Source organism: Lepisosteus oculatus, chromosome 29 (genome assembly GCF_040954835.1).
Source record: "Lepisosteus oculatus isolate fLepOcu1 chromosome 29, fLepOcu1.hap2, whole genome shotgun sequence".
In the NCBI taxonomy this organism is placed as follows: Eukaryota; Metazoa; Chordata; class Actinopteri; order Semionotiformes; family Lepisosteidae; genus Lepisosteus; species Lepisosteus oculatus.
In genome coordinates, this window is record NC_090724.1 from 9,079,512 (window position 1) to 9,102,733 (window position 23,222).

The 23,222-nt window shown below is 55.8% G+C and overlaps 3 protein-coding genes across 14 annotated transcripts in view; 1 reads left to right on the plus strand and 2 right to left on the minus strand.

Annotated features, from left to right (window-relative positions):
- The window catches only part of unc13a (unc-13 homolog A (C. elegans)), a 53,882-nt gene extending 49,204 nt beyond the window's left edge, over nucleotides 1-4,678 (minus strand). For 4 of the 9 annotated variants that reach the window (XM_069186015.1, XM_069186014.1, XM_069186018.1 and 1 more), the window contains exon 1: nucleotides 4,260-4,672. In XM_069186015.1, the coding sequence (XP_069042116.1) occupies nucleotides 4,260-4,281 (22 nt within the window). In that variant the 5' untranslated portion in view covers nucleotides 4,282-4,672. Of the gene's footprint in view, nucleotides 1-4,259 lie in introns of all 9 variants that reach the window. The other 5 variants (XM_069186022.1, XM_069186020.1, XM_069186017.1 and 2 more) reach the window with 2 other exon arrangements.
- A 2,482-nt stretch (nucleotides 4,679-7,160) lies between these two features.
- hmg20b (high mobility group 20B) lies at nucleotides 7,161-13,844 on the minus strand. 3 transcript variants are annotated; one of them, XM_069186109.1, is made up of 10 exons: nucleotides 13,788-13,844; nucleotides 13,141-13,193; nucleotides 12,846-12,996; nucleotides 12,568-12,771; nucleotides 9,141-9,261; nucleotides 8,952-9,007; nucleotides 8,777-8,852; nucleotides 8,257-8,472; nucleotides 8,027-8,159; nucleotides 7,161-7,943 (listed from the first exon to the last, which is right to left on the minus strand). In XM_069186109.1, the coding sequence occupies exons 2-10, from the start codon at nucleotides 13,179-13,181 to the stop codon at nucleotides 7,931-7,933; spliced, it is 1,011 nt and encodes a 336-aa protein (XP_069042210.1). In that variant the 5' UTR covers nucleotides 13,182-13,193; nucleotides 13,788-13,844; the 3' UTR covers nucleotides 7,161-7,930. The 3 variants fall into 3 exon arrangements, with proteins under 3 accessions (XP_069042210.1, XP_069042212.1, XP_069042211.1); XM_069186111.1 differs by lacking the exon at nucleotides 13,788-13,844 and adding an exon at nucleotides 13,664-13,728; XM_069186110.1 differs by lacking the exon at nucleotides 7,161-7,943 and having other exon boundaries at nucleotides 8,023-8,159.
- A 1,918-nt stretch (nucleotides 13,845-15,762) lies between these two features.
- btbd2a (BTB (POZ) domain containing 2a) lies at nucleotides 15,763-22,778 on the plus strand. Of its 2 annotated transcripts, none has more exons than XM_069186141.1 (9): nucleotides 15,763-16,498; nucleotides 16,905-17,024; nucleotides 17,889-18,045; nucleotides 18,798-18,903; nucleotides 18,983-19,180; nucleotides 19,502-19,694; nucleotides 20,513-20,588; nucleotides 20,730-20,876; nucleotides 20,951-22,778. In XM_069186141.1, the coding sequence occupies exons 1-9, from the start codon at nucleotides 15,957-15,959 to the stop codon at nucleotides 21,110-21,112; spliced, it is 1,701 nt and encodes a 566-aa protein (XP_069042242.1). In that variant the 5' UTR covers nucleotides 15,763-15,956; the 3' UTR covers nucleotides 21,113-22,778. The 2 variants fall into 2 exon arrangements, with proteins under 2 accessions (XP_069042242.1, XP_069042241.1); XM_069186140.1 differs by having other exon boundaries at nucleotides 15,765-16,498; nucleotides 20,513-20,600.
- The last annotated feature ends 444 nt before the right edge of the window (nucleotides 22,779-23,222 follow it).

Here is a 23,222-nt window from a genome sequence, read left to right on the forward strand (position 1 = left end):
TGTTCTCTGGACTGGCAAAGTTCAGTTATTTATCTGAAATGTTTGAATCTGACTGTTTTTTTCTAAAAAACAAGTCTGTGGAAGAACGTTTTGGTTCAGTCTTATAATGACTACAGGCACAGTCAGCACAGCACACTGCGGTAACCGGCCCAACACACAAACCTTCAACAAGGAATTGCAGAACCAAATGACTAATCCCTGCTGCTCCAGCTTGATCACGACAGGCAGGATTAAAGTTGGTGCTCTCATTGTCCTTGTGTGCTTAGTAATGTACAAAGTGTTTCGTGTATGAAGCTACCACAACACAAACACAGAAAGGCCAGAAACATTGGACCAGGGAGAAGAATTAATATGCAACATGGAAACAACCTTTTTGTGAATCTTAACCGTTCAACCCATCCAGCGACAGAAAGGCACTTGTTCCTGTCACTGGGCAGCCCAGCCTGCGGGCCCATGCAGGCACAGGGTGAAGCCAGAGCACATGGAGAAAACCCACACAACCATGTGGAGAACATGCACACTCCACACAGAAGCGCCACCCCCATGAAAATCAGTTCCCAGCAGCCAAGAGCTGCGTCGAAGCAGCACTAACATCCCGGTCACACATAATAAAAGTTTAAAAATATCTCTGGAAAAAAAAAGCTGCAAAGAATCACACCTTTCTGGAGAGCGTGCTGCAGCACAGAACAGGTGCTGGAGACTCTCTCCTCACAGGGGGGAGGCTTTACAGCCTGAGAGATGGAAGGGACTGGATTAGTGCAGCTTCATAATGAATCACTCTAATGGCGCAGGCCTGTGACACACCACAGAACACTGCCCAGTGCCCACCACCACCCACTGCCCACCACCACACACCGCCCACTGCCCAGTGCCCACCGCCACACACTGCCCACTGCCACACACTGCCCACTGCCACACACTGCCCACTGCAACACACTGCCCACCACCCAGTGCCACACACTGCCCACTGCCACACACTGCCCACTGCAACACACTGCCCACCACCCAGTGCCACACACTGCCCACTGCCACACACTGCCCACTGCCCACCGCCCACTGCCACACACTGCCCACTGCAACACACTGCCCAGTGCCACACACTGCCCACTGCCACACACTGCCCACTGCAACACACTGCCCACTGCCTCACACTGCCCACTGCCACACACTGCCCACTGCCACACACTGCCCACTGCCTCACACTGCCCACTGCAACACACTGCCCACTGCCACACACTGCCCACTGCCTCACACTGCCCACTGCAACACACTGCCCACTGCCACACACCGCCCAGTGCCACACACTGCCCACTGCAACACACTGCCCAGTGCCACACACTGCCCACTGCAACACACTGCCCACTGCAACACACTGCCCACTGCCACACACTGCCCACTGCAACACACTGCCCACCACCCAGTGCCACACACTGCCCACTGCCACACACTGCTTTCCACTTCCCAATGCCCACTTCCATTCCACTCCCCCATGCACACTGCCCACTGCATTCCACTCCAGGACGGCGGGAATGACAGACAGAAAGAAGATGAGGATGAGGCCGGAACTCTGCCTGCTGACTGATGGCGACAGCGGCGCAGGGGTCAGCCAGAGAGCGGGGCATCAGGCTCAGACAGCGGCTCTCCCCTCAGCGCACAGAGCCACTCAGCCGCACCCTGTGAACCGCCAGATCAAACACTGACAGCAGGAGCCCGCAGAGAGGAAGATGAACCCCCCCGTGTGCTTTCTTGACTTACAGAGGCAATCGGCTCCGCCTGCTCCCCGCTCACCCGCTCGCTCCGCCACGGGCAGCGCTCTCCGCAGAGCGGCCGTGCTGACGTCACCGTGCTGCCGCGCGTCTCTCTCTCCGAGAGGGAGCCAGAGAAGGGGAGGGGGGGGGGGGGACTGTCACGGCTCCTCTCTCTGTTTTTGTGAATGAAAGACGGCCGCCGCCGCTCGGCTCAATTCACAACGCGGACACGGCGCCTAATCCCACAGTCCGGCTGCAGGGCCGCCAGCGGCTGAGACTCCCATTCAGAAAAACAACCCCCCTGCAGCCACGCCCCCCCACAGACCCCGCCCACTGAGGACCCGGTCGGCAGCTGGATTTTACAAGCATTTTTTTCCCAAGTACAGCCAGCTCCCCTCTCTGAATTCCTTTCCTCCTGTCCTCCTCCTCCTCCTCCTCCTCCTCTCCGACCCATTCAAGCGCCGCGCGACGGGAGCCGTGTCTTTATAGCGCCCCCCCCGGGGAGCAGGGGCTCGGCTCCGGCGACGCTGCGTGACAGAGCCCGGCTGGGGGGGGCGTGTGCCCGGGCGGAGTGGGGGTCGCGCCGCCCAGGTCCAGCAATCACACGAAGTTGGGTGGGGTGGCAGTCTGCCTTGGCGTCACGAACTGGCCCCTGGAGCACGAGTGGGCCTGCCTGTGTCCTGATTCCCAGAGATTGCACCGTCCTTTATCACACCTCTATGTTTTAATCCGTTTTACCCTGCTTTTACCATAGAATACCACAGCTCAGTCTCTTTTGTCTTTGGGCAGCGCGGGGGAAGCGATCATGGAAGACTGACAGGCGTAAAATTAGCACTGAATCCAAGTCAAGGCATCTGACATTAAATCTGTTGTATTTACTTCAAATCCTAAAAGATCTGACCCAGCCAACGACGCAGTTGAAGGGGAATTCCCTAACTGCACCTTGGGATCCACCTGGATGTGGCTGCCAGGGATCCCAGGATGAGCCGGCGGGAATCTCGGGGGTGACCGCACGCGTTCTCCTGCCTGCGAGGCTGGGAGTGAACAGGGGCTCAGGCTTGTACCCCGAGCGACGTGCGTTAGACCCCGACTCCTCGTCGGGGTGCGTTACTGGAGCAGTCTGAGGGAGAACCCGCGATCTTTCAGTCACGACTTGACTTGTGATTTAAGCTGGTTAAATATCTATCTCGCCCCCACACGCACACGGTGCAGCTCCCTGGTCTTCAGGAACAGGTTTCCCTGCGCTTCCGTCTGGAGCGCGACTCCCGGCTTCCTCGCGCTCTGACACGCGGGTGAAACACGTTTCAGCTCCAGAAATAGCCTCGCGAGGACAGGGCTGCCCGCGGAACCTTCCTTACGCAAAGCAAAGCCCGTGTGAACCGAGCGCCGGTACCCCTCTCACAGGCTCGGTTCCGTGACAGAACCCGCCGACGCCTGAACTGAGCGCCGGTACCCCTCTCACAGGCTCGGTTCGGTGAGCGAACAGTTGCCACAAAAGACACTGAAATATAATAATAGTTATAAACCTGTAGATTCTCCTCAAGACGTCTCAGTCTATAATACCGGGAAAACGATGGTTTCAGGCGGTTAAAAATATCCTATTGATAAACGAAACCAGATCGGGGACCCCTGATTCCCGTCTTGGCAATAGGAACCCCGGAGGGCGTGATCGTGCTGACTGCGAGAACGAGACGGTTCGGGTAGGAGCCAGAGGGACGGCAGCGATATCAGTGACGACTGGACCCGACCGGAAACCGACAACACCCCCAGGATTCCCTCCCGAGCAAGCCCGGCGCAGGCGCGCGCTCAGCGCTCCGGGGGGCGGCGGAGCCCGGCTGAGTCGAACCGGGGCTTCTGTCTGCCCGAACGAGCCCGGGACCTGGCGGCGCGACACACGGACGGACCGATTCACAGCGTGGGACCTTCAGAACCAACCAAACCCAAAAAGCCAACCGGTGCCGCAGGCGTCCTCCCGGGTCCCTTCACAACATTTCTCTGCTAATAACATTTATAATACTACGCCCCCCCTACGTACACTAATGCTAAAAGAAACCACATCGCCATGTCCCTGGACCCGGAGTTCGCGCATAATTCTGCATCTCACTTCATACACGCATAACAATATTGGGATCAGATCAGGTGTTTTCGAGTCAGAGTACTTAAATACGAAATAATTAAGGTCAATGAGGCAAAGTACATGAGCGCGATGGAGCCGACCGTCGAAATCCCCCGTCCTGTGAACAGCGCGCAGGAGCGGCTGTGATTCTCCTGCTGGGCTGGACTTCAACGCTGTGGACCGCTCAGCCCGGTACAGCCCGTCTGTTACAGACAAACACTCACATCGCGCCGCGCAAGAGAGGACAAATAGGGCTGAAAGTCTGAAGAAAACACAAGCGACGGACAGCGATTTCCTTTCTGCTTTCGAGCAATTAACCCCGGCCGGGCGAGTTTATGTAATGGACAGCCAGGGGCTGCGGGCGAGATATAAAACCCCAGCCGCCCGGGTCTCACCTCCGACACACAGCAGTGACATCGCCTGTTCCTCCGCTGATCGCAGCCGGCTGTCCGCTCCAGGGGCTCCAGGGGCTCCCCGCTTCGGTCGGGAGTCCAGATGGTAGGGATTTCTTGAGAGGGCGTGTGTTTTAAAGCCCTGTAATGTATTTATATACACGGATGCCCAGTTATTGCAACAGTGTCCGAGTCCGAGTCCGAGCAGCGTCGAGATTTATGCAGCCTCTCGCCTCTCGCTCTCTCTCTCTCGCTGTTTCGATTCCTCGCTCTCAGTCTCAGCCTCTCTCTCTCTCGCCTCAGCTCGCCGCTCTCCGGCTCACAGCCATCTTGTTCAGCACCGCCAGCTCGGAGGACAGCTCCTGACGTGACGTCACGCCGCGCTGATGAGAGGCAGCAGGCGGCGCGGGACAGCTGACCCGGGCTCGCGGCGCCGAGCACTTGCGCTTCTTAAAGGCGCAGGCTGTTAAAAAGAGGTGCAAGCAAATACCTGAATTAAATGACTAAAACCACCATTGATTAATATAAAAACCGGTGCACCGCTTTCTCGTAAAATATCGAATCCACTGATTTATAAAGCAGCATTACCACCTTGTGATGGAGCTATGCCCGGCCGGGCTGGGGTCAGTGCTGGGGTGGGAGAGTCTAAGGAAAACCAGGTTGCAGCAGTAAGTAGCGCTGGTGGACCAGTAGGTGGCGCTGTTCCCTCTGGACCAGCTTTTACCAGCAGAATTTGCACCAGTATTGTGACTGATGAGACTGCAGTACTCAGATGGGAAATGACACTGAGGTTCTATCTGGTCACCACTGATCCCATAGCTGGATGTAAAAGACAAGTGTTGACCCTCGTGTTCTGGCTAACCTGAACAATCTGGCCCCCTGAACTCTAGTGGTGAAACAGCTGGGCACACGCCCACACTAATGCACTATTGCACATGTCCTCTGTGCTGTAGAGGGGCTGGAGCTCGTGATTAGCAGTGAAGACACCGGCCATCCAAGCAGCAGAAGCAGTGTGACGTCAGTATCGTGGCAGGCTGTGACATCCCCACTGAAGGAAATTCGACACATCAGCTTTGATCTCTTCAAAGATCTTTCTTTTTATATATTATACACACATACACAGAGTCACTTTTAGTGTGTGTCAGCAGCGTTCTGAATCCATGAGTAAGAGGATTTACCTTTGCAAAGGAATTCTGGTGCATAAAGCGTTGTCAGTATTTCACTATATAAATAAAACTGTCAGATCTGGTCCAGATGTCCGGCGTGTAAGATCCGCAAGGCCAATTAATAGTCTGGTGACTCACCGAGCTTCCCGGAGATGCGGCACTTATAATTCAAGATGGGGGGGGGGGGGGTGAGTAAGAGGAAACAGGGAGCAGGGAGAAAGGGGAAAAGCACAAGACAGAGCAGCCAAAAGGAAAGATTTTCTTTTTCTAGCTATTTCACCAAGCACCCAAGACCTGCAGGAGGTGAACCCTGGAGTTGGCAGAGGTGCTGTGCATTGGGAGCCTGATCTCCAGCCCTGAAATGGGACGAAATACAACTACAGGAGCTCACTGGAGGAAAAACAAATTGAGACATTTTCATTAAATTACATTTTCTGGATGGGAGCTGTCGAAGGTTCGGCGGCCATTTCTATGTAAAACTCACAGTAATCACAGGGGCTGCTCTGATTGGCTGGTGTGGCCATGGTGGGTGGGCTTTCCTTTGTGAGAGTCTGATCTAATGGCTTCCCAGGGCTGTCAGTCATACCTTGAGCACCATCCCACTGGTGATCAGGAATTCTCTGGTGTTGAGCCCACTGCGCACACACCTCCCTGTTCGGGGGTCCCAAGGGTCATTCCAGCAGAGCAACAACTATTGATTATCGATAGTCAATTACAGATTAAGCATGAAACGAAAAACGTGGACTTTGTTATACGTGCCTACTACACTATAGTACTTTGCTGAGGTATTTTTTGGTTCCAGTGTCTCATATATCTCAACCATGATTCTTATCCTTGAGGCCCCATTTTTTGTGTCCTGTTCTGGTTTGTTCTTTGTGTGTTCTGGACTGTAACTCTTCTTAGTGCACTTCTCACTGTACTGATTGTATTGTATTATTATTATTATTGTTGTTGTTTATTCGTTACTGTGACTGTGTTGTCTGTGTTAAGCTGCTGTTGCACTGCCATTTCCCTCACGGGATCAATAAAGTATCTGTCATGTCTTTTGTTACTTTGATCAAGCTTAATTAACCACAATCATTTCCTGAAGTAGGTCTGGGTAGGCCACTTCATACCGTCCACAGCTCTGAAACTGGTGGAGATTTCAATCTGCCAGGAATGCTAAATAGTTATTTAAGCTGTGCCATTTTGCCAAGAGCCAATAATAAACAAATGTCAGAGTCACAGAGAGCAGGAGAGCGGCCTGCGCAGGCGGGTTCCTCGTGGGGTCCCCCTGCAGGACCTCGGGGCCTCGCCCTCACTGGGGCACCCTGCCCAGAGCACACCAGGCCCAGAGGGACAGACGGCGTCTCTCCCTCCTGCACACACACACCACACCTGCTGGCGAATGCCTGCACTGCCGGCTGCTTCTCACAATAGGCTGCAAGCAGCTGTGCATGCAGACCCGTGGGACTGTGCCTCAGGTGCACCCCCAAACTAGGAGGCCCTCTGACCCGGTCCATGTCTTGTGCAGCTACCCTGCACACCCACAGCAGGAAAGAACAGTCCAGCATCCCTCCACAAGTCACCTCCTCCTCCAGGAGCAGCAAGCTCACACACAGCTGCCTGGCCGAAACGACGTCCTCCCCTCCCGCACACTTGAAGATGCACAGCTGCCGCTGGGCTGGGCTGATCTGGTCGGTGAGAGGGGTGAGGGCTCCCCCTGGTGGCCACTACCAGGAAGCACTCGACTTCAGAGTCAGTCATTAAATGTATTTAATTTTCATCAGAATTTATTTTACACCGCTTGATTTCAGATGGTCACCCATTTATAAAGGTTTAAACAAAACAAAAAGACATGCAAGCGTTTACCGTTATATTGGACGAACGCCCCCTCCTCCCCTTACCACTTGCACCACAATGTGAGGTAAATCCACCCACACCAACAGAAATTAAAAACCTAATGCATATCGAGGCCTGGGACGTCCCTTCTGTATAGGAAGCGCTCGTCGTCTCCTCGCTCTTGAAAGCCTGCAGCCCAGCTGGACTGACAGCAGCGCTCCCAGCACACACACACCGTCCTCCAGCCTGCTGGGCGAGTCTGCACAAGCCTCCTCCTGCCCCCAGGTCTCCCCCCTTGCCCCCCCACAATACCCCCTGGAGTAAAACAGCAGCTCGCTGGGTCTCAGCTCTGCCCGTGACGCCTCCCTCTCTCGCAGCTGCTGGGGCGGACAGCCCGGTGCAGAGAGGGAGGGAGGGACAGGGGTGGAACTGGACAGCAGCGTGCATGACCCCCCCCACCCACCACCCACCCCCCCCGCAGAGTTCCAGCTGCCCTGGTGCTGCACTGATCGCCCCCCCTCCCCCCGGCGAGGGCCCGCCAGACCCTACTCTCCACCCCGGGGATCCTCCGTTCCCCTGGAGACCCCCGGGCCCCAGGAGGCGGGGGGGCGTGTGGTGGGTCGCTCCGGCCTCTCCACTGCGGCGGGTCAGGCTGGCTCTCGGCGGCGCCCAGCCGGTCGGCGCTACTCACAGCTTCTCACTGAGGGCACAGACAGGGCAGGAGGTGATGGGCCGGGGGTGGGGGGGGGTTTCGGGGGTGTGGGCTATCGGCCTCGCTCTCACCTGTCGAAATGCGCCAGGATGTCCTGCAGCTGGGCGATGAGGGTCCGGTGCTCGTGGGGGCTGCTCTCCAGCACGCTGCACAGCCGGCTCATGTACGCATCGAGCGTCCCGAAAGAGGGGGTCTCCCCTGAGCCTGGGGGGGTGGGGTGGGGAGGGAGAAGGTCAGAGGGGGAGCCAGGCCACACGCACCGACCCGACCCCGGCGGCGGGGCGGGGGGGGGCGGACCGACCTGGCAGGGGCACGGCGGCCAGGCTGGCGGCCAGCGTGTGCTTGATGGCCAGCAGGTGTCGCTGCAGGGCCTGCGTGCGCCTCTCGTCCTGCCCCAGCTCCGCCTCCAGCCGCTCCTTGGCGCCGTGCATGTCGGCGATGTGCTTCTGCAGCGCCGTGTTCTGCTCCTCGAACTCCATGTTCGCCTTCCGCAGGCGCCGCAGCTCCGCCTCGCGGGCTGGGGGGGGGACAGAGACACAGACTCCCGCTGCTTAGCAGGCTGATCCGATCCGGGTTTTACCAGCTACCAACGAAGCTGCAACATGACGGGTTTATTTGAACTCCATGCAGATCCAGTCACAGTGTGGTAACAAGCAGGAAACTCCCCGCAGATAGCAATGTGTTGGAATGTGTGACAATTATAATTGTAATTATAATTATATTCTCAATTATAATTATATAATTGTAATTATAATTGTAATCTCAATAATAATTCCTTCACTCTCTGTGCTCTCAGCTTTGCTAGTCCACAGGAACCATACCTTTGTTCTGGTCCAGAAACTCCTCTGTAAATATCGGCACATCAAACTTCCAGAACCTGTCGGACAGCTCCGCGCCCTGAAGGACAGAGGAAACTGGCTCAGTCTCCCTCCTTCTCTCCCCACCACCTCCCCCTCTGTGTTGCCCTCTCTGGGTCCCCACCTCCTTCATATTCACCTTGTGCCCTGCGGGTCCAGAGCCTGTGGCGTTGATGATTACAGATGCTGACTCTTCTGGAAAAGACAAGTAGACAGAGGGAAGCAACTCGTTTTCCCAGCTCCCGCTGAGCTCCGGGCCCAAGCCAGGTGACCCGGCCGGACAGGAGGAGGAATATCACGAGCCAGCCCTGCAGGGATAGCCACCGACCTCGTTTGACCTTCTTGTCCTGGATCTTGGCAGCGCTGAGCCGGAACGCCTCGCTCTGCTGGTACTCCTTCAGCTCCCGGACGTACTGCTGCTTCTCCCGCTCAGCCTCGTCCAGGTACCGCTGGACACAGAGGGAACGCAAATCCAAGTCAACCAAACCACAGTGCTTCACCCACTGGGACACGCAATACAAACAGGGACGCTACAGACAATACACACTGAGCAGGGTGAGACACCCAAGAAGCAACAGACCCTGACCACAGCCTGGCCATAGAAGCTGGACGACACAGGCAGACCTGGCTGCCCAGAGAGGACAGGCTGTGCTCCTACTGCCAGCGGGGAGAAACGGAGACAGAGGTGGACTTCCTACTGCACTGTGACAAATATGCTGGGATTTGAGAAACATTCTTCCCTAAATTCAGAAATCTAATCCCAGAGTTCCCACACCTGCCAGAATCACAATGGGTCCCAATCCTACTGGGAGAGGGAGGAGGGAGCTCAGTTGAACTGGCAGCAGAGTATGTGGTCTCCTGTCACAGCCTGAGGTACACTGGGCCTGTCTCCCAATGATGTTTTATGGGTTGTATGTAAATGTCTGTAGATGTTGTATTTTCTGTATATGCTTTGGCAACACTGAAATTCAGCAGTCATGCCAATAAAGCTGTCTGAATTGAAATGAAACTGATCAGAGACAGCACAGAGCGCAGACAGAGACAGCACAGAGAGACAGAGGCAGCACAGAGCGCAGACAGTGAAAGGCAGAGTGCAGAAACACCAGAAAGCACTACGAGAACTATCAAACCAAAAACACAATGCAGTGAGATGGTAAAACACTACAAACACACTCTCAAGAACAAAACTCTCACAAATCAAGGAGTCAATAAATCAAAATTATTTCTGGAAAAAATGAAAAAATTTAAATAAATCAAGACAAGAAGAATTAGCCATCAGTTGGATCAGTCTGAAAAACCTAGCTTATGAAAGAATAGAAAATATCCGAATTGGCTATAAAAGACAACCAAAACCCCTTAGGTTCCCTGATCACAGAACAGGAGCTGCTCCAAGACAAACTCCAGACCCTCAGTCCACGAAAGGCCTGTGGCCGAGACGAAGTGGACAATGAGATGCTGAGACACAGCAGCTCGAAGCTGCAGCAGGCCCTGTTCAAACTCTCCAAACTCGTCCTGAGAGCTGGCTGGTTCCCTCAGCCCAAGAATCAACAGCTGATCACATCCACCTAAGAGTGGAGACAGACTTGACCCTAATGACTGGAGCACTGAAGTAACCTGGGAAAGGTAGGGTGTAATACCATGAATACCTGACTGTCTGCTTTATTGATTGCAAAAAAGCTTTTGACTTAATTTGGCACAAAGGATTGTTTTACAAACTTCTTCAAAGGGGTGTAGGATATCAACTCTACGACGTAATTAAGTCGATATACTCAGAGAACAAGTGCGCAGTGAAAATCAGAAACAAAAGGACAGAATTCATCACTCAGGGTCGTGGGGGTCAGACAGGGCTGCAGCCTGAGCCCAACACTGTTCAGTATCTATATCAATGAGATGGCAGAGATATCGGTACAGTCTGCAGCGCCTGGTCTCACACTACATGACACACAGCTCAAGTTCCTGCTCTACATTGATGACCTGGTCCTGCTGCTGCCCAAAGAACAGGACTTGCAGCAGAACCTGGCACTGCTGGAGCAGTACTGATAGACCTTCGTCTTCCTGACAGGCAATCTGGACAAGACCAGAATCATGGTTTTCTACAAGAAGGCTCTACAACATCAGCTCCCCTATAAAGATTTTGCTGCAAATATTCGAAAGTGTAATCCAACCAATTGTAATACAAGGCAGTGAGGTGTGGGGTCTCCTCATAGACCAGGAGTACACTTAATGGGACAAACACTCCATAGAAACTCTGCACATGGAGATCTGTAGAAACATCATCCATGTGCAGAGAAAAAAAAAGAGTAATAAAGTATTGGTAATACTTAAAAAGCAGCAACCAAAACCCCTACCACCACAAGGCCCTGCTGAGCCAAGAGCTGAGCCCAACAAAGAGCCTCCTGAGCCAGCTGGTCCTGAGGCTCACTGGCCTGAGCCACACCGACACCAGCCAGCCTCAGGACAGCACTGCTAGAGCATCACAACTCAGACCCAAGCACATCACAGCACAGATCAAACAGCAATATCTCACACACTGGGACACTCGCACACAAACTGGAATGCTACAGAATCCAAAATAGACAATACATGCTACCTGAATATTTGACCAACATAAGTAATGGCAAAATGAAACAGACCCTGACGAAGTACAGGCTCAGTGACCACAGCCTGGCCATAGAAACTGGGTGACACAGGCAGACCTGGCTGCCCAGAGAGGACAGGCTGTGCTCCTACTGCCAGCGGGGAGAAACAGAGACAGAGATGCACTTCCAACTGCACTGTGACAGATACTCTGGGATTAGAGAAACAGTCTTCCCTAAATTTACAAATCTAATCCCAAAATTCTCATAACTGCCACAATCACAACAACTCCCGATCCTACTGGGAGAGGGAGGAGGGAACTCAGTTGAACTGGAAGACCAGTGTGTGATCTCGTCACACCCTGAGGAACAGTGAGCCTGTCTCCCAATAATGCTCCATATATTTATATGTAAATATATTATGATTGTATCTGCATTGGAAATGTCTGTAATTGTCTGTAGACTTTATGTTAATTTTATTTTGCTTTGGCTACACTGATTTTAGTCATTGGTCATGCCAACAAAGCATCTTGAATGGAAATTGAATTGAGAGACAAAGACCAAAGACAGCGCAGAGCACAGCCAGAGACAGAGACCAGAAACTGCACAGAGCATAGCCAGAGACGCAGAGCAGACCCAGAGACCAGAGAGACCAGAACCAGCACAGAGCACAGCCAGAGAGACCAGAGACCAGAGACCGCGCAGAGCACAACCAGAGAGACAGACGATGTAGACAGAGACCAGAGACAGACCAGAGCACAGCCAGAGAGATAGAGATCAGACACACAGAGAGAGCACAGACAGACACGCAGAGAGAGACAGAGACAGCACAGAATACAGCCAGAGAGCAACCAGAGAGACAGACCGAGGGAGACAGAGACCAGAGACAGAGCAGAGCACAACCAGAGAGACAGACCGAGGGAGACAGAGACCAGAGACAGAGCAGAGCACAACCAGAGAGACAGACCGAGGGAGACAGAGACCAGAGACAGAGCAGAGCACAGCCAGAGAGATAGAGATCAGACACACACAGAGAGAGACAGAGACACACAGAGAGAGACAGAGACAGCACAGAATACAGCCAGAGAGATAGAGATCAGACACACACAGAGAGAGACAGAGACACACAGAGACAGCTCAGCTCAGCCGCCCCGCGTGGCGCCCCGCCCGCACGCTCACCTGCTTCTCCTGGGGGGCCAGGCGGCTCCACTCGGCGCCCAGCCTCTTGGTGATCTCGGGGAAGGGCAGGTCGGGGTGCTGCGCCCGGATCTGCTCGCGCCGCTCGTTCAGGAAGCGCACGTACCCCGTCACCGGCGCCTTCGGCCCGTTCGGCAGCACCTTCTTCCTCTTCTTGCCCTTGGGCCAGCCACGCTTCTTCACGGGCTGGGGGGGGAGAGAGGGGTCAGCGTGTCTGCCCCGGGGCGGTCAGTCGCGCGCGCCCGGCCGGCCGTCCTGACCTCCTCCTCGGGGGCGCGGCCCGGCTGGCCGGCGGCTGGTCCCTCGCTTTCGGGGGGGTTGTGGGCACGATGGGTCCCCACCTCCGTCTGCTCCAGCTTCACCCCGCCAGCGATAAACACCCCCCCGTTCATGGCAGAGCTCCGCGAGGGGCTGGGGAAGAAGGATTACCAGCTGAGACACAGCTGAGGATCTGAAATGACTCAACCCAAGGAAGAGACAGAGCTGCCCCTGCCCCCAGCCCAAGTTCTTACCCCACCTTTGCCCCAACTCCTGCCCCTGCCCCTGTGTACTCACTCAGTGGCGCCGCCCTGCTGGTGCTTAGTGTTCTGAGACATCCCTGCACCTGCCTGGAGAGAACAGACACAGTCACAAACACAGAGCCCCCCACACACACACCCCACTCAGGGACAGTCAGGCCAGAACACGGAGCTGCCGGACGGACCCCCGACCGCCAGAGGTGAGGAGGTCAGACCCGCACAGTCCGCTCCCTCCGTCCACAGAACAGCGCCCGACCAGCAAACACCCCAATTTCAAACAACATCGCGACTGCGCCCCCAACGGTTCCGCGCTGGTCCCAATTATAATAATTCAGGTAGACAAGGTACAGAGGTTCAAATATGAAAGGCAGAATCCACCACGAACTTGTTATATAGCTAAAATATAAATCAAAAATATAAATTAGTCACAGCAGCTTGTATCTTTTTTTCTCCGTCTGCTACAGCACGGCCCCCCTCACGGTGGAGTTAAAATAACCAGGCTTTTAACAAAAGAGCGCATAATCCTACGCTTCGTCCATCTCTCACGGCTAAAACCGAACCTGTGGGGCCCTACAGCGGGTCTCGGCTCTGCCGCTCGAAGTTTTAGAGTTTTCTATGGCGAAACCACGTTTTTTTCCACACAGATAATTCAATAAAACACGGTGAAAAAAACTTCACAGTTACCTCTCGACAACCCACAGCTTCTCGCTATCCGCCCTCTCAACCAAACTCCGGGAAGGCAATTATCATACCGCCCTGAGCCATTCCATTGGCTCTTCCGGATATCCGAAACTCTGATTGGCTCTGGGGGTTCGCGGGAGGCGGGGTGTCTGCTTCTTATAAAAAGTTATCGGGAAGCCTGGATTGGGCAAGCGCGATAAAGCACGCGTTCTATTGGGTTATATGGGTGTCAGTCACGGAAGCGGTTCACCATATAGTTTGTCGGTTTTGTTTTGGGTCTTGAGAATTGCGAAATGTGATTTTATAACATACATTTTTACATTAAATAGGATTTCAACTTCTCAAGGTTCTCAATTCTAATATTTAAATCTGAGATTTGCTTGAAACAAAGTCAATAAAACTTTTCTAAGAGTTAAATGTATCTATACATTTTTGTTTTCACGTGAAACAAAACGGTAATATTTTAGCCCCACTTTACATATACAATGTATATATTATCCAGTATATAAATATGTCCACAATTCCAGTCCTGGAGAGGTCAGTGTGTCTGCAGGCTGTCCAGTCCTGGTCCTGGAGGGTCAGTGTGTCTGCAGGGTTCTCCAGTCCTGGTCCTGGAGGGTCAGTGTATCTGCAGGGTGTCCAGTCCTGGTTCTGGAGGGGTCAGTGTGTCTGCAGGGTGTCCAGTTCTGCTATTGGAGGGGTCAGTGTGTCTGCAGGCTGTCCAGTCCTGGTCCTGGAGGGTCAGTGTGTCTGCAGGGTGTCCAGTCCTGGTCCTGGAGGGGTCAGCATGTCTGCAGGCTGTCCAGTCTTGGTCCTGGAGGGTCAGTGTGTCTGCAGGGTGTCCAGTCCTGCTATTGGAGGGGTCAGTGTGTCTGCAGGCTGTCCAGTCCTGGTCCTGAAGGGTCAGTGTGTCTGCAGGCTGTCCAGTCTTGGTCCTGGAGGGCCAGTGTGTCTGCAGGGTTCTACAGTCCTGGTCCTGGAGGGGTCGGTGAGTCTGCAGGCTGTCCAGTCTTGGTCCTGGAGGGTCAGTGTGTCTGCAGGGTGTCCAGTCCTGCTATTGGAGGGGTCAGTGTGTCTGCAGGCTGTCCAGTCTTGGTCCTGGAGGGTCAGTGTGTCTGCAGGGTGTCCAGTCCTGCTATTGGAGGGGTCAGTGTGTCTGCAGGCTGTCCAGTCTTGGTCCTGGAGGGTCAGTGTGTCTGCAGGGTGTCCAGTCCTGGTCCTGGAGGGGTCAGTGTGTCTGCAGGCTGTCCAGTCTTGGTCCTGGAGGGTCAGTGTGTCTGCAGGGTTCTCCAGTCCTGCTATTGGAGGGGTCAGTGTGTCTGCAGGCTGTCCAGTCTTGGTCCTGGAGGGTCAGTGTGTCTGCAGGGTTCTCCAGTCCTGGTCCTGGAGGGGTCAGTGAGTCTGCAGTGTATCTGCAGGCTGTCCAGTCCACTAGGTGTCTAACATTGTGGACCCCTGCTCTGAACCCCAGGAGGGAGGCTGTGACTTGCCCCAGTCGGTGCTCTGGGGTGCTCTGCTGGGTGACTTGCCCCAGTCGGTGCTCTGCTGGGTGACTTGGCAGAGGGTTTGGCCTGGGGTGACCAGGCTGGCAGTGTGGGCTCAGCCACACCACTTCCCAGGATCCAGCCATTACAGTGCTCTTCCCTTAGATTCAGAACTGACCCTTCATTGTTCAGTCAACCCAGATTACTTCTGTAATTAAAGATTACCGAAGGACTTGCAAGGCTACCCAGGGCTCAGCAGGAGCTCCCTCGCTCTCCAGAGGAGTTGGGCCAGGGCAGGAGTGCTGTGTCACCACCATCCCACCCTCTTCAACTGTGCAGCCTGCTCCTGGCTTCCCTTCCAAAGCAACGTGTATTTTTAATCCTAAATTTGCTCTGAACATCGGGGTCACCAGACCTCTCTGTGGTACAGCCCGCTCCTGCCCTGATATCCGAGTCCACCGTCACTCCCGAGGTAACAACCTCTGCATAAAAATTACACGATGACGATGCAGAGCGTGAATTTGACAGGAGGGTGTTGTTGCACTAAACGCCGAGAAATATCTAATCTCATCAAACCAAGGCACGGCGTCTGGCTTGCGAGCAGAAACCTGGCCACCCCCCTAGCCCGCCGCTGTCCTCTCTCCCCGGCGATGCGCTCCGAGTCCGATCCCAGCCGTGCAGTGCGGCGATGCGCTGCTGCGCCTGTCTCTTCCATTCCAAGATGGCTGCGGGTGGGAGCGGCGGTGGAGCTCCGTGTCTGAATTTCTCCAACCCCGGACCCCTCGGCAACGTGCAGTCGAACAACAGCGCTCAGGCCTCGGCCAACAGCGCCGGGGCATCGCCGGGGCCTGCGGGAGGGGTGCAGGGAGCGGGCGGGCACTGCAATCCCCAGCCGGGCCCCGGCGCAGGCGGCGGTGCCGCAGTTGGCGCTACCCCGGCGACGCAGAACGCTTCCTCGCAGGGCGGCTCGGCTCAGAGCGCCGGCGCTGCGGCCGCGGCCGCCGGGGAGACGGCAGCCGCAGCCTCGGCCTCGGTCACGCCGTCCGCGCTGCCCTCGGCTCCTGCAGCGGCCGCCGCCGTGCTGGTGTACCGGGAGCCCGTGTACAACTGGCAGGCAACGAAGAGCACGGTGAAGGAGAGATTCGCCTTCTTGTTCAACAACGAAGTCCTGAGCGACGTGCATTTCTTGGTCGGGAAGGGCATGGGGGTACAGCGCATACCTGCGCACAGGTGAGCCGGCTGCGACATGCAGCACTGACGGTGACTGCGCTTTAAAAATATACTGTATGATTATCACGGCAAAACTCTGCGTCTTGCGTACGGATGTTTTGCTGTGATTATTGTGCGCAGTATTTTAGCTAAAGGACCGGACATTTCTTTTTAAAAGCGTGCCGTGCAGATCGTGTTGACAGTTATATACTATTATTATAAAGACTGCCTGTGTCCTGGGTGAGGACCATGCCGAGGTCTGTGCACACACGCAGACTCCAGGGCAGAAATAGTCCGAGCTGCAGGGGAGACTGTAGACAGTGGAGAATGAAATGAATGTCCGAAACAGGACCCGACCCGACCCGCTGTCAGGCGTGGCGCGTGTTTCTGCAGGACATGTCCGGATTCCCCTGTGTGTCTGTGGCAGGTTTGTGCTGGCCGTGGGCAGCGCCGTGTTTGATGCCATGTTCAACGGGGGAATGGCCACCACTTCAACGGAGATCGAGCTGCCGGACGTCGAACCCGCCGCCTTCCTAGCGCTACTAAAGTGAGACTCGGTCACACCAGCCCTCTCGCTGTCCGCCTGTCTGCCCCTGCGTCCCTGACTGTGTGTCTCTGCCCCTGCTCCTGCCCTTGTCTCTGCCCCTGCGTCCGTGACTGTGTGTCTCGCCCCCTGTGTGTCTCTGCCCCTGCGGCAGTGACTTTTGTGTCTTGCACCCTGTGTGTCTCTACCCTTGTGACAGTGACTGTTTCGCGCTCTGTGTGTCTCTGCCCCTGTGTCAGTGACTGTTTGTCTCACGACCTGTGTGTCTCTGCCCCTGCTCCAGCCCACGCCAGAGTCTCTGCCCCTCCCCTGCCCTTGTCTCTGTCTCTGTTTCTGCCCTTGCCCCTGCCCTTGTCTCTGCCCCTGCCCCTGCCCTTGTCTCTGTCTCTGCTCCTGCCCCTGCCCTTGTCTCTATCTCTGCCCCTGCCCCTGTCTTTCTCTCTGCTCCTGCCCCTGGCTCTGCTCCAGCTCACACTCCTGCCCCTGACCCTGGCCTTGAAGTCTAGAGCTCTAGTGTTATCCTCGCAGCACTGCGTGTACCAGGCGTGATCTCTGCGCTGCGTGTGCCAGGCGTGATCTCTGCGCTGCGTGTGCCAGGCGTGATCTCTGCGCTGCGTGTACCAGGCGTGATCTCTGCGCTGCGTGTACCAGACGTGATCTCTGCGCTGCGTGTGCCAGGCATGATCTCTGCGCTGCGTGTGCCAGGCATGATCTCTGCGCTATGTGTGCCAGGCATGATCTCTGCGCTGCCTGTGCCAGGCGTGATCTCTGCGCTGCCTGTGCCAGGCGTGATCTCTGCGCTGCGTGTGCCAGGCGTGTTCTCTGCTCTGGGTGATCCAAGTGTGTTTCCTGCGCTGTGTGTGCCAGGTTCCTGTACTCAGACGAGGTGCAGATCGGGCCGGAGACGGTGATGACAACACTCTACACGGCCAAGAAATACGCCGTGCCGGCGCTGGAGACTCACTGTGTGGAGTTCCTGAAGAAGAACCTGCGCGCCGACAACGCCTTCATGCTGCTCACGCAGGTACAGCACAGCGCGTGGCCCTCTGAGCGCCTGCATGGAATACGGTGAAACAGCAAGATTGTAGAATTCTCATTGTGGGGGGTTGTCCTCAACAGTTTGCACATCCCAGTTGAGGTTATTACAGAGATTTGTCCCAGTGCTCTCAGTGAGGGATCTCCTCCCTCAGTCCTGGATCTCCTGTGTGTGGCTGCAGAGCTTCTGCAGTCGATATTTGAGTGGCTCAGTGGCGGCAAACATGTCTGCACTTTGTTGTTGTTCTGATGTGGGCAGAGGCAGTGGCTGCTCGCTTAATTTTCGTAAACTTTAGTGGCTTTGCAGTCGGGCCTCAGTGCCCCGTTGCTCTGTGAGCACCGAGTCATGTCTTGGTGCCCCATTGCTCTGTGAGCACCGAGTCAATGTCTTGGTGCTCGTTTGCTCTGTGAGCACTCGGTCATGTCTTGGTGCCCCATTACTCTGTGAGAGCTGAGTCATGTCTTGGTGCCCCATTGCTCTGTGAGCGCCGAGTTGGGCCTCGGTGCTCTGTTGCTCTGTGAGCGCTGAGTCATGTCTTGGTGCCCCATTGCTCTGTGAGCGCCGAGTTGGGCCTCGGTGCTCTGTTGCTCTGTGAGCGCTGAGTCATGTCTTGGTGCCCCATTGCTCTGTGAGCGCTGAGTCATGTCTTGGTGCCCCATTGCTCTGTGAGCGCTGTGTCGGGGCCTCACTGCTGTGCCCCGTTCTGGTACCCCGTGTCGATGAGCTGTGTTGTGCTGCAGGCCCGGCTGTTCGACGAGCCCCAGCTGGCCAGCCTGTGTCTGGAGAACATTGACAAGAACACCGCCGACGCCATCGCGGCTGAGGGCTTCACCGACATCGACCTGGGTAAGACCCGGTCTGCCGGCGGCGCCGCGGGGGGCCGCGCCGCGGGTGAGTGACCCCGGCTCCCTCTCGCCTCCCGCAGACACGCTGGTGGCGGTGCTGGAGCGGGACACGCTGGGCGTCCGGGAGGTGCGGCTGTTCGGGGCGGTGGTGCGCTGGGCCGAGGCAGAGGCCCAGCGGCAGCAGCTCCAGCCGACGCCGGAGAACAAGCGCCGCGTGCTCGGCAAGTCCCTCTCGCTCATCCGCTTCCCGCTGATGACCATCGAGGAATTCGCCGCCGGTACGCCTGCCCGCTGCCGGCCCCTGCTCCCCTGTTTCCGCCGTGCTTTCTCCGAGACGGGCTGGAGAGGAAGGACCTCTCTGGTCACGTTGTGTGGCCTTGTTGTCAGAATTTATCCATACAGCTGTTTGTGAATTAATACAGTAAATCAGTAATTTACCTTATTGCATCATGGGAAGATGATGATAAAGCATACCCAGGAGATGAGTGAGTTCTCACGCTGTTGATCAATCGATCAATCAAGTTCTCAAGCACTTGTTTCTTGTAGCTGGTCGACCCACCTGTCTGTCTGCTTCGTTCCCTGACTCTGTCCTTGCCCAGGTCCGGCCCAGTCCGGCATCCTGATGGACCGGGAGGTGGTCAGCCTGTTCCTGCACTTCACGGTCAACCCCAAGCCGCGGGTGGACTTCATCGACCGGCCGCGCTGCTGCCTGCGCGGGAAGGAGTGCAGCATCACGCGCTTCGGCCAGGTGGAGAGCCGCTGGGGCTACAGCGGGACCAGCGACCGCATCCGGTGAGCGAGACTGGGGCTCCTGTGCCGCAGGGCTGCCCCGAACCCTGCTGCCCTCTGACCCCTCCCTCCTTCTGGGGCTCCTGTGCCGCAGGGCTGCCCCGAACCCTGCTGCCCTCTGACCCCTCCCTCCTTCTGGGGCTCCTGTGCCGCAGGGCTGCCCCGAACCCTGCTGCCCTCTGACCCCTCCCTCCTTCTGGGGCTCCTGTGCTGCAGGGCTGCCCCGAACCCTGCTGCCCTCTGACCCCTCCTTCGTTCTGGGGCTCCTGTGCCGTAGGGCTGCCCCGAATCCTGCTGCCCTCTGACCCCTCTTTCGTTCTGGGGCTCCTGTGCCGCAGGGCTGCCCCGAACCCTGCTGCCCTCTGACCCCTCTTTCGTTCTGGGGCTCCTGTGCCGCAGGGCTGCCCCGAACCCTGCTGCCCTGTGACCCCTCCCTCCTTCTGGGGCTCCTGTGCTGCAGGGCTGCCCCGAACCCTGCTGCCCTCTGACCCCTCCCTCCTTCTGGGGCTCCTGTGCTGCAGGGCTGCCCCGAACCCTGCTGCCCTCTGACCCCTCTTTCGTTCTGGGGCTCCTGTGCCGCAGGGCTGCCCCGAACCCTGCTGCCCTCTGACCCCTCCCTCCTTCTGGGGCTCCTGTGCCGCAGGGCTGCCCCGAACCCTGCTGCCCTCTGACCCCTCCCTCCTTCTGGGGCTCCTGTGCCGCAGGGCTGCCCCGAACCCTGCTGCCCTCTGACCCCTCCTTCGTTCTGGGGCTCCTCTGCCGCAGGGCTGCCCCGAATCGGACTACCCTCTAACCTCTCCCTCCCTCTGTCCCTCTCTCAGGTTCTCGGTGAATCGCCGGATATTCGTCGTGGGATTCGGGCTTTACGGATCGATCCACGGACCCACGGATTACCAGGTCAACATCCAGGTCCGGCTGAGTCCCTGGTATCTTGTGATGAAGGGGAGGGAGGGGATGAGGTTCTGGGCTCGAATGTCAAAGCAGAGTGCAGCCCTGCTGCTCTGTAACCTCTGTTTCTTCCTGTGCCTGTGCCCCCAGATCATCCACACGGACAGTAACACTGTTCTGGGTCAGAACGACACCGGGTTCAGCTGCGATGGCTCGGCCAACACCTTCCGGGTCATGTTCAAGGAGCCTGTCGAGATCCTGCCCAACGTCAACTACACTGCCTGCGCCACGCTCAAGGTGTGTGTGGGCGTCCCGGGGGGCTGATTCTGTGGGTGTCCACGGAGGGGTTCTGACCCAGATCTCTCTCCCAGGGCCCGGACTCCCACTACGGCACCAAGGGGCTGCGGAAGGTGACCCACGAGTCGCCGTCGACCGGCACCAAGACCTGCTTCACGTTCTGCTACGCCGCAGGAAACAACAACGGCACCTCGGTGGAGGACGGACAGCTGCCCGAGGTTATCTTCTACACATAGTGACCCATGACCTCTGGGGTCACCTCTTTAACAATGACCCCTGGCCTCTGAGGTCCTCACAATGTAGTGACTCTTGACCTGTGAGGTGGTCACCTAGACACAATGACTTTTGACCTCTGCAGGTTAAATCTGTGCAAGACACACATGAATACATGATGACCTTTGACCTTAGAGGTCATTTTCTCTGGCTAGAGTGGTGAGGGGTGGAGGGGGTGTGGGGTCACCGGTTACAGCTAATACAGCTGCTGGGTGGAAGACTGAGGGGTTATCTTCTTGCAGTTGTGACCTCTGGGGTTAGAGGTCATCTAGAAACCCTGACTGACCGGCACAGACATTGGAGTGAGGGTGAGGGGGGTCTGGGACTCTCCTGTGATCATAGTGAACCCTGAAGGCTGCAGTCTTGCTGCTACTGCAGCCTCTCAAGTGAGCTGGTCACTCTGTCACTGTGTTGTTCTGCATGTGACCGTCAGAGGGAAACTTGAGTTCAGCTGAGCCCCACCTGTGCAGTTACCCTAGATCATAGAGGGGGTCCCCTACTCCCCCTTGTCCTTGGCATCTTGAGTTAACACAGGTGTTCATTTTCACAGTTTTCTTTGCCTGAGCATCTACACACACAGTGTGCCCTGGGGTGTGAAGACACTGGGCTTGAAATTTTAAAATCAGACCCACAGATCCAGAACCTTAATTTTTTAAATGAAGTAAAAGGGTCCATAGAACCCATTCTACTCCTGCCCAGGGGTTTTGCCCGGGAGGAGGGCGGTCGGTTATCTCAGTAGCAGAACAAGTGGGTCCAGCTCAGTCCCCAGCAGAGAGGCCCGTTGGCGCTGCTGGGGTTCGAGCCGAGGGGCAGTGGCCCATGGGGGTTTTGTTGTCGTGAGCGCCCGGGGAGGGCCCGTGAAATGATCTGCTTCTGCCCCCAGCACAAGGGAGCAGGTGGGACACTGGCCTGCGTGGCGCGGTGTGGATCTGGCTGCTGGGCTCCGCTAGCCACACCCGTGTTCCGGTGAGCTCCTCTGCAAACGTGAGAGGGACAGAACTCCCCCCAGCCACCACAGGCTCCCGTGTTGTTTTCAGAGGGGCTCTGAATGACTGAATTGAATGTGTCAGTTGCTTTATTAAGGAAAGTTAACATCCTCTCCAGATCCCTTTCCTTGACTGTTTAAAAGCCTTCCGTCAAACCTGCAGGATGGGCCTGGACTCCCCCACCACAGAGACTAAAACTACATAATGACAACGTACATGAGCAGGCAGTTAAATTAGCTGAGCTGGATTCTGGTTCGTCTGGTGGGTGAGAGTTTTGGGGTAAGAGGAGCAGTCTTGCACACCTGTGCTGCAGGTAGCTCAGGTGTTGTTGTGCATGCCATGATGAGGGATTTAGATACATCTATACTCTGCTTTATGTGTACTACTCCATTTTTATGCATCAAGCAGCCTTCTTGCGGAAGAATATTGAATTCTCTTCATTAGTACTTGAGAATGTTTTTTTTTTTTAGTCGATCCAAAGCTCGCAGCTTAATGGTAGAAACTGACAATCTCACTTTCTCCTGAATGTGTAAGAAATGTTTGTGTGCTGTTTGAGTTATGTAATTGTCCTTTGTAAATGCTTTATGTGTGCTCAGTCAAAACTGTAAATATTCACTGCAAATATTAAAAAGTTACCTGGTGACTGGTTATCCAAGTGCTGAAACCTCAGGTAGCAAGAGATGGGTCTCTCGTGGTAGGAGAGTTATCTTTCCCAGAAAGAGCCCTGTATCTGAAGATTTGTGTTCTGGTGGGCCCATAATCACCAGGGCTGGCCGATGCCAGTGTGTGATCTGTTTCCCGGTTCAGCTTTTTTTCCGTCCTGCACATTCCTTAAGGAAAACATACTCCTCTAAGTCAGTGATTCCCAATCAGTGTCCTAGTGCCCCACACACCTGCTGTTTTTCATACCATTCCAGCATCATTAGATAATTACCTCCAGCTCCCAGCTGGCCGCCCCACTGCAGCCCAGCAGGTGTGAGCCTGGTCAGTTCCTGGAGGGGAGACTCCTGGGAAAGCTAAGGTTTCTGCTGGAGTAGGTGTTGGTGGGGCCAGTAGGGGGCGCTCACCCTGCAGTCTGTGTGAGTCC

What these genes read in the sequence shown, in the direction of transcription:
- hmg20b (XM_069186109.1), bottom strand. Translation starts at nt 13,181, where the DNA reads ATGTCTCAGAACACTAAGCACCAGCAGGGCGGCGCCACTGA. An exon ending in CAGCAGGGCGGCGCCACTGA is followed by an intron (nt 12,997 to 13,140) that starts GTGAGTACACAG and finishes CTTCTTCCCCAG; the next exon opens with CCCCTCGCGGAGCTCTGCCA. An exon ending in GTTTCTGGACCAGAACAAAG is followed by an intron (nt 8,473 to 8,776) that starts GTATGGTTCCTG and finishes TCCCCCCCCCAG; the next exon opens with CCCGCGAGGCGGAGCTGCGG.
- btbd2a (XM_069186140.1), top strand. Translation starts at nt 15,957, where the DNA reads ATGCGCTGCTGCGCCTGTCTCTTCCATTCCAAGATGGCTGCGGGTGGG. An exon ending in CATCGAGGAATTCGCCGCCG is followed by an intron (nt 19,181 to 19,501) that starts GTACGCCTGCCC and finishes GTCCTTGCCCAG; the next exon opens with GTCCGGCCCAGTCCGGCATC. An exon ending in CTGCCTGCGCCACGCTCAAG is followed by an intron (nt 20,877 to 20,950) that starts GTGTGTGTGGGC and finishes TCTCTCTCCCAG; the next exon opens with GGCCCGGACTCCCACTACGG.